Here is a 16,602-nt window from a genome sequence, read left to right as displayed (position 1 = left end):
GAAAGTGAGGAGGAATTAAAGAACCTTTTAATGAGGGTGAAAGAGGAGAGCGCAAAATATGGTCTGAAGCTCAACATCAAAAAAAAGAAGATCATGGCCACTGGTCCCATCACCTCCCGCACATTTTGTAGCATCATCTCCAAAGAAAGGGAGCCCGTGACTGTTCGTTTAAAAAACACACACGACGGATTTCTATATGCAATACTTCCCCTGCTTTTTTGCGTTGCATCCTAACCGGAACCTTAAGTCGCGGTTGCGTGGAGCTTTGTGAGGCACCTCTTTGACCGCGACCACACCCGGCGGCTGAACTGAGCATGCGCAGAAGCGCCGGTTCCCTATTAGCGGAAGTGGGGAGTCCGAGGCGGTTGCTGTGGAAACCGCACCCATCGGAAGGGGCGTGACGTAAATGAGCACCTCCTCTCGCCTTAAGAGGCAATCCCGTGACGCGCTGGCTGAGTCTCTCAGATGAAGGCGGGTTAATGTCGCCTTTATTGGCCTGTCAAAGGAAAGAGCTTTGCACCTTCTTGATAGACAGTCAGGTGTTCTCAACTGCTGTTTAGTTTTTAAATTTCAGTTTTTAAAATCCCTGTTCTCCAAGGCCAGGGCAGCATATATGGGGATTACCCTGTTAAAGCCTCATAATAAGTAGGGTAGTGTAATAAACGAAAAATTGCCCTTATTCCCTTATGGGGGACACAAGAACCTTTATTTTAATGTTTCAGTGTTTTAATGTTGTATTTTAATCTCGTTTTTAAGTTGTATTCATTCAACTTGTTTTTATTATTGCTTGTTAGCCGCCCTGAGCCCGGCCTTGGCTGGGGAGGGCGGGGTATAAATAACATTATTATTTTATTATTATTATTATTATTATTATTATTATTGAGTCCTTTGCAGGTTCTCCATCCAGAAAATGACAGAGGCCAACCAGAGACTATTGAGAAGCAAAACAGCTAGTAAGCCTGATCTTTATTGAACTGTTGCAACAGGGTGCCCCCTTGACACGCAGGAGGACCCGGAACCAAGGTGTGCCCGCCCTTATATAGACATTTTAAATTCCCTCCCTGGAGTCCAAGACAATCCCCAAAAACGTCATACATACATCACAGAAGGGATGTAGCTCAAGACCACCCCCAGACACATCATACCTACATCACAGAAAGGACGGTCTACAACAGAAATCTAAGTGCGTTGTTTACCTCCTGTCTGGCAGGTTACCTGTTAACGTTTACTTGATTAGATACCCTGGGGAGCATGGCCAGTCTTTTGTAATGATAAATACTTAATTCCTGAGCCAGGTCACAGGCTCACCCTGTTCATACACAGACATACCCTTAAAAAAGGATTTGTGAATGAAAAGACAATGGGGAGGCTTTTCCATTTTCCTTGACCTTCCAGAGAAATCATTTGGTTAGTTTGGGAGTCAAAATGGTTCCAGAGCTGTTTTCCTGTGCTGCTTCAGACATGTGGTTTATATATTTATGTACGTGTTTGCTTGGTACATTTATGAACATTTATTATATATATAGGACCTTAATTTTTTTATTTCAGTAGGCTAGGTGCGAGCACACGTGCGCACACACACACACAAATAAATGAGTGGCTGGCACAAAATCTCCTGTTCAGAGACCTGAACCCTGGTCTCTCAGTCAGACTTTATTTTAATCACTCCACCACAGTTGTCTGCAGTGCTTTTTTTCTGGGGATGGGACGCATATCCTGAAACATTTTGTGAATTTTAAGTTTGGCCTCATTGAGGGGCAGTATTTCAATCTGAGTAGGAAAATGAGAGTACCCCTAAACATTTTTAAAGAAAAAAAGCACTGGTTTTCTGTATATCTGTGTACCTCCTTGGCTGGAGAGCCAAACAACACACACACATACAGAGGTAAAGGACCCCTGACAGTTAAGTCCAGTCGCAGATGACTCTGGGGTTGTGGGCTTGCGGCACTTATCTTGCTTTACAGGCCAAGGGAGCTTGTGTCTGTCCGCAGACAGTTTTTCCACATCATGTGGCCAGCATGGCTAAGCCGCTTCTGGCGCAACTGAACACTGAAACCAGAGCAGCGCATGGATCGGCAAGCCCAAGAGGCTCAGTGGTTTAGACCACAGCGCCACCCACGTCCCTTAACAACACACTTAACATTACCAAAATGTTAAAACGCGAATGTCTTCTTGATGGTGGGCAAGTGCATTTTGATGCGGTTTCAGGTTTACCAGCAGTTAGGTCTATGGTGTGAAGCAGCTTGTTCTTCTTATTTCTTTTGTGTGTCCCTCTTTGATGTGATTGCAAAAGCAAATACCAACAGTATTATCCTATATTCATCTGTCCCACAGGAAAACCATGCAGAGAACTCCTGCCATGAACATGTTGTGTGCATCTCTGTGCAATCATAGAATCATAGAGTTGGAAGAGACCACAAGGGCCATCGAGTCCAACCCCCTGCCAAGCAGGAAACACCACCAGAGCACTCCTGACATATGGTTGTCAAGCCTCTGCTTAAAGACCTCCAAAGAAGGAGACTCCACCACACTCCTTGGCAGCAAATTCCACTGTTGAACAGCTCTTACTGTCAGGAAGTTCTTCCTAATGTTTAGGTGGAATCTTCTTTCTTGTAGTTTGGATCCATTGCTCCGTGTCCGCTGACGGATGATTGCATAACCAGCAAAGGCCTTGTGTGCTCTTTGGTGACCAGCACCATTCTAGGGTAGTGCTGGGGGATCTCCTGCCCCTGGGCCTGATTAGGCTCACCAAGTCTCCCCCCCCCCCCCGCCAATTTGGTCAATGCGTCAACTTTGGCAAGCCACACACACCTGCCCTATAGCTGATCGTAGGAGCCTGCGAAGTACGGTGCCAATCAGCAAAGTCCTGTGCGTCCTACATCATCATGGCTGGCCTGAAAGCCCTGTGCAAAAAAGCTGTGTCTAGTCACTGCAGATGGTGACAGCAGCCACGAAATTAAAAGACGCCTGCTTCTTGGGAGAAAAGCAATGACAAACCTAGACAGCATCTTAAAAAGTAGAGACACCACCTTGCCAACAAAGGTCCGTATAGTAAAAGCTATGGTTTTCCCAGTAGTGATGTATGGAAGTGAGAGCTGGGCCATAAAGAAGGCTGATCGCCGAAGAATTGACGCTTTTGAATTATGGTGCTGGAGGAGACTCTTGAGAGTCCCATGGACTGCAAGAAGATCAAACCTATCCATTCGGAAGGAAATCAGCCCTGAATGCTCACTGGAAGGACAGATCGTGAAGCTGAGGCTCGAATACTTTGGCCACCTCATGAGAAGAGAAGACTCCCGGGGAAAGACCCTGATGTTGGGAAAGATGGAGGGCACAAGGAGAAGGGGACGACAGAGGATGAGATGGTGGGACAGTGTTCTCGAAGCTACCAACATGAGTTTGACCAAACTGCGGGAGGCAGTGGAAGACAGGAGGGCCTGGCGTGCTCTGGTCCAGGGGGTCACGAAGAGTCGGACACGACTAAACAGCAACAGTCACTTGATTCCCTAGTCTTGTGGGACACTGTGCACCAGGCTCCACAAGCTGTGATTGTCAGGGCTTGAGGAGTCCGGTCTGGCACAGTGCTTTGCAGATCCTGAGCCTAGCAAACTGGTTTTAGAAGAACTTATGCAGGAAGAGAATACTGAGGACTGAATAACTTTTAAGCAGCCTGATGTAAGAGGGTCCAAAAGCTGTAGACAAGAAACAGCTGAGGGAGGCCAAAGCTGAGACTACTTCCATACTCACCCAATGGCACTCGCCTTGTTCTGCAATGCAATAATAGCAATTGTCAGGATGCAGCCTTCAGTAGCCTACTTCCCACCCCCACCCCCGTGGGAGTTACAATCAAGGAAAGGAGACAGGTACTGTATTTTTCGCTCTATAAGACGCACCAAGTTTTTGGAGGAGGAAAACAAGAAAAAAAAAATTCTGAATCTCAGAAGCCAGAACAACAAGAGGGATCGCTGCACAGCGAAGGCAGCAATCCCTCTTGCTGTTCTGGCTTCTGGGATAGCTGTGCAGCCTGCATTCACTCCATAAGACGCACACACATTTCCCCTTACTTTTTAGGAGGGAAAAAGTGAGTCTTATAGAGCAAAAAATACGGTACTTCCTTTTCTGCTAGCCAGCTTCAGTTATATCAGATGGTTTATTTTATTCACTATCAAACTGAACACAAAGTCCAGATATGAATGAAGTGCCAGTTTCTCAGTTTGTCTCCAACCCTTCTGTTCTCTGTCCCCCTACCAAAGTAGTTCAGTCTAGTTGTCCCAGTTTTGCTTGCCATAAAATCTATGACATCACATGTCTGTGACATCAGAAAGACAGCTCAGGGGAGTCACATATCAGTTAAGCTGAAATGGCCAAATTATTTTTTTATAGGAATTTGAAGGTTGCTGGACCAGTACCTGCAGATCCCTGGATGCCCACAGGGATGGGGATTTGCCAGGGCAGCCTTCCAAAATCCATCAAGCCCTTGAAACGTGAACTACAAGGTAACCGATTGCATTTCTTTCTGTTTTGTGCTTTCTGCAGGCTTTCAAAACAATGTTATCAACAAGCATTCCAGTCAATAGATTTCCCTTAGGTTTTGCTCCCAGGTCTGGGGCAGAGATAGGCAACCACCTCAAGCCCTGCCCAGGGCACAAGCCATCAGAAAGTTCTGCACAAGGTGCAGAAGAATGAACACAACAGTTCTGGTTCATCCAACAGGGTTTGCACAAGAGAATTCTGCAGTGGATAGTGCCCTGTACAGTGCTGGATTTACGTATAAGCTAAACAAGCCATAGCTTGGGGCCCGACTCTCCTGGGGTTCCTCCAGAAAATGTAAAGGGAAAAACACCTGGATGTAAATTTCTAAAATATAAGATAAAAAAGAAATAAAAGAAAACCTACATACAGCAACAGTGTTTTGTGTTGTGTAGGCTCCTATGATGTAAGTAATGGGCCCCGCCTGCTAGCCTGCTCCCTAAAATATCACTGGTTTTCTCATTTCTATATGCAGGGTACCTACATTCTGCATATGCAAATGGCTTTAGATACCTATTAGGTCCATAAATTGCCATATAGCATATATTCAACACAAAAAGCAGCCACAATTTGTTGATGACAAAGGACAGCTGGACATATAAAGGGCCCCTACAGTAGCTTAGGGCCTCATCAAACCTAAATCAGGCCTTGCCTGTGGACTAGACCTGTCTCCCATTTCATTACCTTGGAGTCCTCATTTTGCTTCCTGATGCAGTTTTTGCTCCACTCGTGGTAGAGTTTACCTGTTCCTATTCACAAACCAAAGCGGTGCTCTTGCATTGCTAGTTTCAGTGGGGGCTGCTAAGGAGAACGGACTGGTAGCTTGTGCCCCATGTTAATTAGCAATCCATTTGGATTTTCAGCCTCTGGCACTCAACCATTTTGGACAGCCCAACAGAAACTAGCCCAGGCAAGGCAACCTTCGGCCCTCCAGATGTTTTGGACTACAATTCCCATCATCTCTGACCACTGGTCCAGTTAGCTAAGCTCATGGGAGTTGTAGGACAAAACATCTGGAGGGCCGAAGGCTGCCTATGCCTGAACTAGCCCTTACCAACCCACCTAGTGAGGGACTTGCTGGGGGTTCAAATAGGTGTCTAATGAGGCAGAGAAGGCAGTACCAAAACCTGAGACCAGCAGCACCTGAGGATGTCATTGCTTCCATGAGATTGAAGACCACTCTCTTATTTATTTCATAACATTGGCACCATCTACCAGCAAGATCTTCACAGTAATGTAGCATCTGCACTCAGCTGTAACACTGCCCATAAATAGTATATTTCAATAGTATATTTAGAAAACAAAAAGGTCTGTAACACAAAAATGTTGAACCTGTGTTTAATGCCTGGAAACCATTCAAAATGTTCCACCTAAGGTGGCCACCCCTACGCTGCTTATTGAAAGGGCTGCCTCAACCCCAGATTGCAGTGATTTAATTCTTGCACCTTATTGCTAAGTAGAAAGTCCCCTTTCTTATACCTCACTTTCTTCCACTGCAGAGAAGCTACAGAGCCCCATCATCATTTTTATGGTAGGTGGTCCAGGTTGCGGCAAGCAGATACAGGGTCACCGGCTGGCCAGCAAGTATGATTTCTACCACGTTGGCATCGGAGAGCTGCTGCGAGCGGAAGCCAGCAGGCCTACCCGGAAAGGAAAGACCATTAGGGACATCATCCTGAAAGGGGCTCTGGTGCCCTCGGTAAGAAGCCCTCACACCTGCCGCCTGCCGAACCCCTTTCCATTAGATTAGATAATCATTTTAAGCACTGTGCATGTTGTGTTTCGGATAATTAAACCCTCAAAGGAGAAACAGAAGGATCTATATGGCCCAGTCACAGCCATACAAAAATAATCAGTGTAAGTACCTTATTTTTCACTCTATTGGACGCACCGGACCATAGGACGCACCGGACCATAGGAGGGGGAGAACAGGGAAAAAATATTTTTTCCTTGTTCTCCCCCTCTAAAACAAGGTGCGTTCAAGGTGCATTCACCCAAGCGTGTGGAGCTGGCGGTGGGGGGAAGCGCTGCTTCCCCCCACCCCCAGCCTCAAAGATCCCTGAAGCCTTTGGAGCGCAGCGCCCTGCTGCCTTGCAGAGGCTTTGCGCGCAGCCGTCCCCAAGCTAGAAGAGCGAGACGGAGCCCTCCGTCTCGCTGTTCTGGCTTTGGAACAGCCTTGCTAGCCTCTGCAAGAGAGCGGGGTGAAGGCACCCCGCTGCCCTGAAGAGGCTTTGCGCCCAGCCGTCCCCAAGCTAGAACAGCAAGACGGAGCCCTCCGCAGCGCTCCGTCTCCCTGTTCTGCCTTTCAGCTTAGCGGCACAGCCTGCATTTGCTCTATAGGACGCACACACATTTCCCCTTAATTTTTGGAGGGGAAAAGGTGCGTCCTATAGAGCAAAAAATACGGTAACATGCTGCCATCTGCCTTATTGCAGGGCAGATTCGAGGGTAAACCATACATGGAACAAGTCTGCCCCTGCGGCTTTGTTACGCTGCCGTTTCTACGGGGATATACAGTGGTGCCCCGCAAGACGAATGCCTCACAAGCTAATAGCCGCTAAACCGCTAATAGCGCTAATCCGCTAATCCGCTAATAGGGTTGCTTCGCAAGACGAAAAAAACGCTAGACGAAGAGACTCGTGGAACAAATTAATTTTGTCTTGCGAGGCACCACTGTACGCTCGATATTTATCACTCCTGTTATACAAAAATCTCCAAATGGGTCCGAACTTCAATGTCTAAAACTCTTGGTAGAGGACAGGGATCTAGAGATCATGCTAAGGGTGGCCAAATTCTGTGTGACTGCCATAAAGCTTAGGGAACAAGCTGTACTACCAAAACAATTAAGGTTTTAAATGACAATTTTAGACTATATTTTAGTGATCAAGATTTATTTTCGTTTTTTTAACTGCCGCTATATCTGTATTTTCTCAGCTATACCCAATTGCAATTCAATGTATACCTGTTGTGTTTTATGCTTTTCCTGATATTGTAAGTGAGCCGGAACTGGTCTGTGACCGTAATAATAAAATTCATTCAATGTAAGTATTAAAAAAGGAACATGCTTGAACTGACATTCTGAATGTGAACAAGAGTAGAGTAGCTCCATGCAATAAGGGACCCTGCTTTGTAAGGGTCCTGGGCTGCAAGGAAGGTTCTGCTTGCATCCAAAGGAACTTATGTAGAAGCCCCTGCAAACATTCCCTGTGTACCTGGCGAAGGTCAGGGACTTGTATGAAGATATTGGGGGTGGGCCTTGCCTGCACATCCCTCCCTGTCCACACTGTGAGCATGCCTTCTAGTACTAAGGCTGCAATCCTATACAGTGGTACCTTGCTTTGCATACATCTTGGTTTGCATATGTTTTGGATTACAGACATGTCAAACCCAGAAGTGCGTGTCCCAGTTTGCAACCTTTTTTTGGATTACAACCCATTATTTTTTTATTACGAATAATTTTTTGCGGGAGGTCCCATTGGCAAAAGCGCGCCTTGGGTTACAACCTGTTTTGGTTTACAAACGGACCTCTGGAATGGATTATGGTTGTAAACCAAGGTACCACTGCATAGCCTTACCTGGAAGTTGAGTTTCATTGGTCTCAATAGAATTTACTTCCAAGCAGATATGCATAAGTTTATGCTGCTGATGAACTAATACCATTTTTGTGAAAGGTTTATTCCTTTCGATGTGTCTTCCTGAAATCTGACCATTTGGGAGTTTCAGCAGCAGTAATACATTAGTATCAATGAGAGTTTGTTCCCATTTGAATATAGATTGATTATTTTTTATAAAGAATATAAATTAGATTCCTGCAACAATGCTACATAAAGTTAGGTGTGCCATACATTGTGGCCTCTATGTCAAAACTTCAGCAAAATTCAGTCTGCATATGCCTAGAATTTGGACCAGTGAAATGTTTCGATTTATCTATTACTATTTCACTTTCTCTAGGATCAACTCAGCAACAGTTGTTAGTATGAGACTGCCTTTTGGTAGTTTTGCCTGCCAATGATAACTTGCTCAACTAGGAGACTGACTGATTTGTCTCAGACTCAAACTCTGAACGTTCTGCCCTGTCCCGCTGAGATCACTAGATTTATATACCAGAAGCAGTTTGCTCTTTTATTCCCCTCTGAGCCCTGGTCCAAATACCTTCAACTCCCATTTTGGCATGTGCTTCAACTAAAATGTTCATCATGCCCCTTGGGCATAGCAAAGTGTCACATGCTGCATTTAGCTAACATGCAGATATACAATACATGACATTTTGGGTGGAAATTGGCTGGAAAATTGAGCTGGAATTCGTTGCAAATTTTTAAATAGATCTAATTTCAGTCATTTATTTTTTTTGCAATCTTCCAAACAATGAATGATGCTGGAATTAGACTTTTAAAAAATATTAAATGAAATAAAATTAAGTATAACAGCTCTGAATAACAGGATTTAAAGCTATGATCTCTCTGGTTTCCTTTTTAATGGACATTTTTGATGCTAGTCTTGATGATCTCTTGCTCTAATTCAGTAGGGGCTCTTATATTTATTTACATCTCTATCCTGCTTTTCTTGTGCCATGGAGCCCAAGGAAGTTCCCAAGGGCTCACTCATGCAGCCATTGATAAGACCTGCTTAACTTCAGCCAGGTGGTGGTGTTATATCCCTTCAGACCACACCCTGGGATATTATATGTGCCATATATTTATAACGCATCTAAGAGCAAGAGGCTTTAAGGGCTTGCTGATCAGAAGGTTGGCGGTTCGAATCCCAGCGACGGGTTGAGCTTCTGTTGCTCGGTCCTGCCAACCTAGCAGTTCGAAAGCACATCAAAGTGCAGGTAGATAAATAGGTACCGCTCTGGTGGGAAGGTAAACGACGTTTCCGTGTGCTGCTCTGGTTCGCCAGAAGCAGCTTAGTCATGCTGGCCACATGACCCGGAAAAACTGTCTGCAGACAAACGTCGGCTCCCTCAGCCAGTAAAGCGAGATGAGCGCCACAACCCCACAGTCGTTTGCGACTGGACTTAACTGTTGGGGTCCTTTACTTTTAGACAAAGTCATGGAGAGAATTATAGAGAGCTATGATGCCTAAGTGAAATAGGTAGTTTCAGAGACATTATGCGGGAGAATATTTGCTGCTTTGAAGCAAGGGCAATAAGACTGTTGCTCTCCTGCGGTTTTCCTGAAGGCATCTGGTTGGCCAGAGTGTGAGACAGGATGCTGAATTACCTCCGTGTTCCACCCGCATTCCTACAACAATGGGAACACCACTTGATCAGTTCAGTGGCCACCCTTTCAGCTGTTCTTCTGAATAGCAAGAGCAGAAGAGTGTTGATTGTGGAGCACACTGGAACAGAAGTGACAAGTATTGTACTTTCAAGGGGGAGCCCCCACCACCTGAACACAACTGCAGCCGGCCTCTCTTTCTCTCTCACACACATATATTTTAATTCTCCCTTTCTGAAAGCAACAGTGAAAATCACACTGAATCCAGGGCTTGGGTGCCTTGCTAAGCTCAGACCAGATTCCTGAATTTGCCCAGTTAGTGTTGGCTAAATGTTTATGGCTACTGCTGATGGTTTGCTTGCACAGTACTTCACAAGCAGGCTGCCTGCCGGGATGCAGCCTAATCTATTATAGTGGGAAACGGCTCCCATAGGTTAGTTCTTTCTGGACTGAAACCTAAAAGGCTCTTTGGAAGGACTTAAATATGGCCAGAGATTGAGACCTTCAGAGGACATCAGAAAGGTGGATGAAACAGCGCTAAGTTGGGTGGTTTATTGCTGCCTTTATCTGGTGTAATAAAGCTCTTTGACGATGGAGATGACTGTCTCTCCAGGGCTACATCTTGGAACTGCTTACTGACAACATGCTAAAAGCCGAAAATGTCAAAGGATTCTTTGTAGAAGGCTTCCCCCGGGAAATCAATCAGGCCAAGCTATTTGAAGAAGTGGTAAGTGTGGCCTCTGAGTGGGAGGTGAAAGGGAAAGAGAGGCTTGACCTGTGCCAAGGAAGGAAATGCTCCAGAGGCTCTCAGGTTGAAACGTGCAACATCAAATGGGTAACTTGTGGGTTGGCAAGGAATACATTCCCAATAGTCCAGTGGCTGATTGGTTGCGTGCCAGATCTTTGGGTTCTGTTTCAAACTCAAAGAGGGCTAGGGGGAAGCAGCTCAGTCTGGATAGCGGAAATGCAATAATCCTGTGCTTGTAAATTTTTTGTCAGGTCAGATGCTAAATTAAAAGCTGGTTGGAAAGCCACAATGCAAATCCCTAGTCAGGTGATGCTGTGAAAATAAAGTAGCCAGACCTTGGTTGTTGAACGTACCGTATTTTTCACTCTATAAGACGCACCAGACCACAAGACGCACCTAGTTTTTGGAGGAGGAAAACAAGAGAAAAAATATTCTAAATCTCAGAAGCCAGAACAGCAAGAGGGATCGCTGCGCAGTGAAAGCAGCGATCCCTCTTGCTGTTCTGGCTTCTGGGATAGCTGTGCAGCCTGGATTCGCTCCATAAGACGCACACACATTTCCCCTTACTTTTTAGGAAGGAAAAAGTGAGTCTTATAGAGCAAAAAATACAGTAATCTGTTCCAGCCCATTCGGCTTCCGAAACGTTCCGACAACCAAAGCACGGCTTCCGATTGGCTGCAAGAGCTTGTGGCACTCAAGCGGAAGCCGCGTTGGATGTTCGGCTTCTGAAAAACGTTTGAAAACTGGAACACTTACTTCTGGGTTTTCGGCGTTTGGGAACCGAAGTTTGACTGTATAGCTCAAAGGGTCTGGTCCTTTTTGCCTAGGTTTGTCTTTGTTTTTCAGCTCTCTCACAGGTCTTTATAATTTGGACAATACTTACTACTATTTGCGAGAGGCATTCTATAGAGGCATTCTATATCCCTGTCACTGCAAGCTCAGAAAAGGAACTGTACCTCCAAATCATTCTGAGTTGAGAAGTACTAACCTTACCAGACCAGCATGTTGTCACGTAGAACACCACATTCATAACTGTTTTGCCTACGGAAGTTTGCCTATTTCACACCAAATATTAAGTACAGATTGGGTGGGGGTGTCAGCCAGACCAGCAGCTAACTCCTTACAGCTGGATCTCAGACCACATGCTGGACTGTGCCTTAAAGTAAGGTTACCTCCAGAGGTTTCATGTGGCACTTTGCATGAAATAATGTCCAGAGAACAGCACCTGCTTACGTGTCCTCCCCCAATCAGCTCCTATTGCTGTGCTGCCCAATACTGTGACCCCCCCATTTTTACCCCAATTATCATTTTGTCCCAAACAATGAATCCATCACCTTGTTCCCTAAATCCTATTGGCTTCTATGAGTTTAGAAAAGAGGTTGGCAACCTAAGGCCCATGGGCCAGAAGCGGCCATCAGGGTCGCTTAACCGGCCCATGAGCCGCCCCAGAACCAACCGCCCACTCGGCGAGTCCCCGCACGCTGCGCTAAACTGGTGCAGCGCAGCACAGGACTCTTTTCCATAGCTCCAGAAATCGCTTCTGCGCAGGCATGATTTCTGGCATCTGGGCATGCGCAGAAGCGATTTCCAGTGCCACAGACATGATTTCTGGCATTGCGCTGTGCCGGGCCAGCCCTGCCCATGGAGGATCTCCGTGGGAGTGATCCGGCCCATGCCCGGTAAGCCTTGCCAACCCCTGGCTTAGAACATTAGATGAATTCATGGTTGGGGCCTATCAAGTGACTAGTAAATGATGTCTAAATGGAATTTCACATAGAGGCAGTATACCTCTGAAGATCAGTTGCTGGGGGAGGAGAACAGTAGGGAGAGCTGTGGCCTTCATATAGTCTGCTTTTGGGCTTTTACAAGCATCTGACTGGCTTGTAGAAGCAATATGGACTTTGATGGGAACGGCCTTCTCGGTGGCTGCTCCCGTGGAACTCCCTTTCTAGGCTAGCTCCTTCTCTGCTTTCCTTTTGCCAGCAGGCTTTTGTTCAGACAGACCTCTGGCCACTAGCTGGTTGTTGTGGCAGTATGTGTCTTCTGGGAGTGGCTGTGCCATATTTTCTCTTTGCTGTTGTGCTTTTAAGTGTTTTCAGCACTGTTTTTACTTAATGTTTTAAAATTTTATATTGTGCTTTTTTCGCTGTATCTGTTTTAATTCATGCCGTGAGCCGCCTTGGGTCCTGCACGGAGATAAAGGTGGGATACAAATGAAATGAATAAAGAAATCTGCTCCCCTCCATGCCTGCCCTGAAACCTGGCTAGGCTCCTCAGTTCCTATGCACAACAGCTTTGCACACCCAAGGCAAACCAATTAACAGCCGAGTTGTATGTTTCATGTTGCAGGTGGGGCGTGCACCCAACATCGTGATAGTGCTTGACTGCTCGACGGAGACAATGGTCCAGCGACTGCTGATCCGAAGCCAGATGGGCGAGAGGGTGGATGACCATGATAAAATCATCCAGAACCGGCTTGACACTTACTATACACTGTGTGAGCCCGTCTTCACCCACTACCTACAGAAAAGCCTACTTCGGCATGTAGGTCTCAGAGAACTTGGCTGGGCCCCCTTCCTTGTCCTTTCCCACAGAATCCAGGCCTGGAAGTCCTGGCAACTTTGCAAGAGGGCAGCTTATTTGATTCTGATGTGGACAAGCAGCCAATGCAGTCCTTTCAGAATGACTCTCTCTTGCCTGTTAACAGGGCCATTTGAAAGGTTGTGTCCAATAGGCAGCGAGGCAGGAAGCATTAAGACAAAAGGGCAGGAGGTTGGAAACAGCCATATTAGACCCCAATCTTCTTATTTCAGGGAGGTCTTCCAGAAATGCTCATGGAAAGGTTATACTGGAATGCAAAATCTCAAATGCACTCACTCCTCCACCAAATAATAGGATCATAAGCGGAAGGGCCCTCTAGTAGAGCATTTGCTACAATTCCCTTCCTTGAAGCAGGATGGCAGATATCAAAGAACTTAAAACTTGATTACTACAAAATGATTTCCCTTAACTTCTTCCAGTTTGCCACTAGCAGTTTCTCTTGATTTTGAATGTTGTGTCAAAGTGCAGTTTATCTTGGACACTCATCAGAACTGCCAAGAAGAAGAGCTGGTTAGGTTCTGCACCAGGTCTGCTTCTTGCTCTAAAGAAGCCACTGAAAGCTGCTTTCCAGGAGCAGCTCTATCTGATGAGAGCTGCCAGGGTGGGTTGCCCCACTCCCCTTAGATGCCCAAGGGCAGCTGAAGAATGACAAGGATACATCCCCCTTCTAGAAGGGAGCAAAGCCCCATCCATGCTGATGACAAAGACTAAGGCAAGGTATAAAATCCAGTTGGACCTCTTTACCAAAGAAACTCTTACAAAATAGTGAGAATGTTTTTGAGCTCTCCAGAATTCATTAGGCTGGTTGTTAAGCAATGCAGGGGGTAGGAAGAAAAAAAGTTGGCTCAATGGAATACAAACTTTATGGCTACTCCGTTGGTTTTAAATATGTTAACTCCTACAAAACTTCAGTTCAATCGGATTAGGCTTGATTTGGTATTGATGGGTTTGAAGATGCACCTCAATATATTACTCACCTGGATTTTTTTGCATCTCTTCTTCTAGGTCAACAAAGGTTTCTTTGCTTTTTGTATGCCATTTTGTCACATGTGAATTAAGCCAAACAGAATCTAAACAGAAAGTAAACTTCTTGCTCTAGGGCAGCTGGGGTCAAGGAGTATTTTTGTCTCCCCTGTTAGCTGTGACAGTAGATGTGGCCTGTTTTGCACAAGACCTCTATAGGAACCATTAAGTTAAACTGAGCAAAGAGGCTACAGTTAGGGACATGGGTTTGTGTGTTCTTTCACCCCATGAGTGGGGGCACAGAACACATTTGGCCCCCACAGCAATTTGCTTCTTTTTCTTTTCTTTGGGACTATCCCATGGGAAAATTTTAACAGCTGCACCAAGGTCTAGTGATGGCCATACCTACTCCAAGCCCTCCTAAAATTGGGCAGTCTTCCTTTCATTGTCAATGTCTACCCCAGCGTGGGGGTGGGTCAGCAGCAAGTGTTGTTTTCTGCTGCTTGCTTGGCATAATTCCTTATAAACAGAGGCATGCTCAGGCTTTCTATACACGGTGGTAGCAACAGAAAAGTCTCCTCTGTAAGTAGTTGGCTCCAGATGTGCCCAAGAGCTCTTCATTCGATTTATTTGCAGATCCTTGGGGAAGAACCACCAGACACCATTTTTACCAAATCCTGCAGTGTAGTCGATGAAGTGATAAAGGCAGCTACCACTAAATAAAGTGCAAAGCTAGGTATCTCTACGTAAAAATAAAGATTTATGCTGCTGGTCCATCACCATGTCCTTTGCAGGATTTTTTTTTTTTAAAGTCTCAGAGCTAGTTCACACACATATATACGTCACTTGATGACTTGCAGCTTAGTTGCAAATTCCTTTGGAAAATCGTGTGTTATGATGGTGCATTCATCAATCAATGAACATGTATGTGTTTAATACCCCTTGGCTAGCAGGGCCCAGCGCAGGCCAAAGGATGCAGCTCACAAAAATCCCCAAGCCACATGGCTAGCACCTACTTCAACTGATCACAGGGCAGTAACTAGCACAGAAACATCCTTACTGTAAATGGAAGATGTGATACATACTGATAGTTTCTTCAGTAAGTACCTACTCCCCTTCATTTCCTGCTACAGTGGGCCATTCACACCTGTTATTAGCTGTTGTATACAGTGAGTGTTTTGCATTTCAAGATCAATAAAGACCAGGCTGTTGCACCATGCTCCAGCAATCCTTCTATGACTTTTCTTCTGAGTAGGCAAAGCTGAGCCACGGGATTAGAAACTTGTAAAGTTACCAAGCAGTCAAGAGGTTCTACAACTGGCACTGAAGCACACTAGGAAGATAAATGCAGGCATGCTTCACGTATTTCCTGTCATGTAGCCATGTGTCTGTCCACCTCCCCCTTTAATAAAGATTCCTTCTCCATATACATTTCCTTTTGAAAGTTGTAAAAGGAAATATATGTGAAGAGGGAATTAGAAAGGGGTGGGTGGACGGACACATGGCTATCTAAAAGGCTATGTAGTGCTTTTTAGCACTGAGTGCTTACTCCAGCAACAAAGGATCTCTTACACAGCCTACAACTGAGGATGTATGGGAGACTAGGAATAGCAAGCAGCTCAGCAGAACAAAAGCCATCAGCAGCACTTACCACAATCCTCCCCATTTCCCCTTTGTATAACCTGACACAGAAGAAGAAGAGAACCATTGCATCCAAATACAAACAAGTGATTTGCACTGGCTCAACCCTTGGAGACCTGAGAATATTAGTTGGGTCTTCAAATCTACTGCATCAGCCTCTGGAGCCAGAACTCTCCCAGAATGCATCGGCACCTTTTATGTTGTAGCCATGTTTTTGGCACATCACGAAACAGCTCAAGGAGATGACGTTTCATGTTAGTGTCAGTCAAGACATTCAGATCCAGCAGAAAATCTTAAGTAACGCAGCTGAGTGTCATCAAGTCACAAAACTATGAGACATGATCTATTATAGGTGGCTGAAGCAGCTATGGGTTTCAGCAGCTGGTGCAGTCTTCCAGAAATTTAGATTGTGTAACACTGCAGCACGCCCCCCCCCCCCATATTTGTAAATCCAAGTAGAAGACTACAGTGGTGCCTCGCAAGACGAAAAGAATCCGTTCCGCGAGTCTCTTCGTCTTGCGGTTTTTTCGTCTTGCGAAGCAAGCCCATTAGCGGCTTAGCGCTATTAGCGGTTTAGCGGCTATTAAAGGCTTAAGGGATTAGCGGATTAGCTGCTAAAAGGCTATTAGCGGCTTAGCGGGCTTAGTGGATCAGCTGATAAGCAGCTTAGCGATCAGCTGTTAAGCGGCTTAGCGGCTTGGGAAAAAGGGGGGGAGGGGGAAAACCCCCGCAGGAACTCGCAAGACATTTTCGTCTTGCGAAGCAAGCCCATAGCAAATTTGTTTTGCGAAGCACCTCCAAAACGGAAAACCCTTTCGTCTAGCGGGTTTTCCGTCTTGCGAGGCATTCGTCTTGCGGGGCACCACTGTACTGTTATTTTCAAACTGTCAAGAGATGATA

At 45.7% G+C, this 16,602-nt stretch overlaps 1 protein-coding gene across 3 annotated transcripts; it reads left to right on the top strand.

Annotated features, from left to right (window-relative positions):
- Positions 1 to 368: 368 nt before the first annotated feature.
- Positions 369 to 14,840, top strand: LOC310667632 (adenylate kinase isoenzyme 1-like). 3 transcript variants are annotated; one of them, XM_083420417.1, is made up of 6 exons: positions 369 to 1,023; positions 4,384 to 4,496; positions 6,030 to 6,229; positions 10,363 to 10,476; positions 12,847 to 13,041; positions 14,698 to 14,840. In XM_083420417.1, the coding sequence occupies exons 2-6, from the start codon at positions 4,424 to 4,426 to the stop codon at positions 14,782 to 14,784; spliced, it is 669 nt and encodes a 222-aa protein (XP_083276543.1). In that variant the 5' UTR covers positions 369 to 1,023; positions 4,384 to 4,423; the 3' UTR covers positions 14,785 to 14,840. The 3 variants fall into 3 exon arrangements, with proteins under 3 accessions (XP_083276543.1, XP_083276542.1, XP_083276541.1); XM_083420416.1 differs by lacking the exon at positions 14,698 to 14,840 and having other exon boundaries at positions 12,847 to 14,197; XM_083420415.1 differs by lacking the exons at positions 369 to 1,023; positions 14,698 to 14,840 and adding an exon at positions 2,622 to 3,863 and having other exon boundaries at positions 12,847 to 14,197.
- The last annotated feature ends 1,762 nt before the right edge of the window (positions 14,841 to 16,602 follow it).

The sequence above is a fragment of the Podarcis tiliguerta genome, assembly GCF_965153285.1.
Source record: "Podarcis tiliguerta genome assembly, chromosome: 17".
NCBI lineage: Eukaryota > Metazoa > Chordata > Lepidosauria > Squamata > Lacertidae > Podarcis > Podarcis tiliguerta.
The sequence above is the reverse complement of the archived record's forward strand: the minus strand, read 5'-3'. Positions and strand labels throughout refer to the sequence as shown.

Excerpts from the sequence above, each read along its gene's own strand:
- LOC310667632 (XM_083420415.1), top strand. The coding sequence starts at position 3,751 with ATGGCACTCGCCTTGTTCTGCAATGCAATAATAGCAATTGTCAGGATG. Across the intron at positions 3,864-4,383 it reads CAATCAAGGAAAGGAGACAG|GAATTTGAAGGTTGCTGGAC; the intron begins GTACTGTATTTT and ends ATTTTTTTATAG. Across the intron at positions 4,497-6,029 it reads CTTGAAACGTGAACTACAAG|AGAAGCTACAGAGCCCCATC; the intron begins GTAACCGATTGC and ends CTTCCACTGCAG.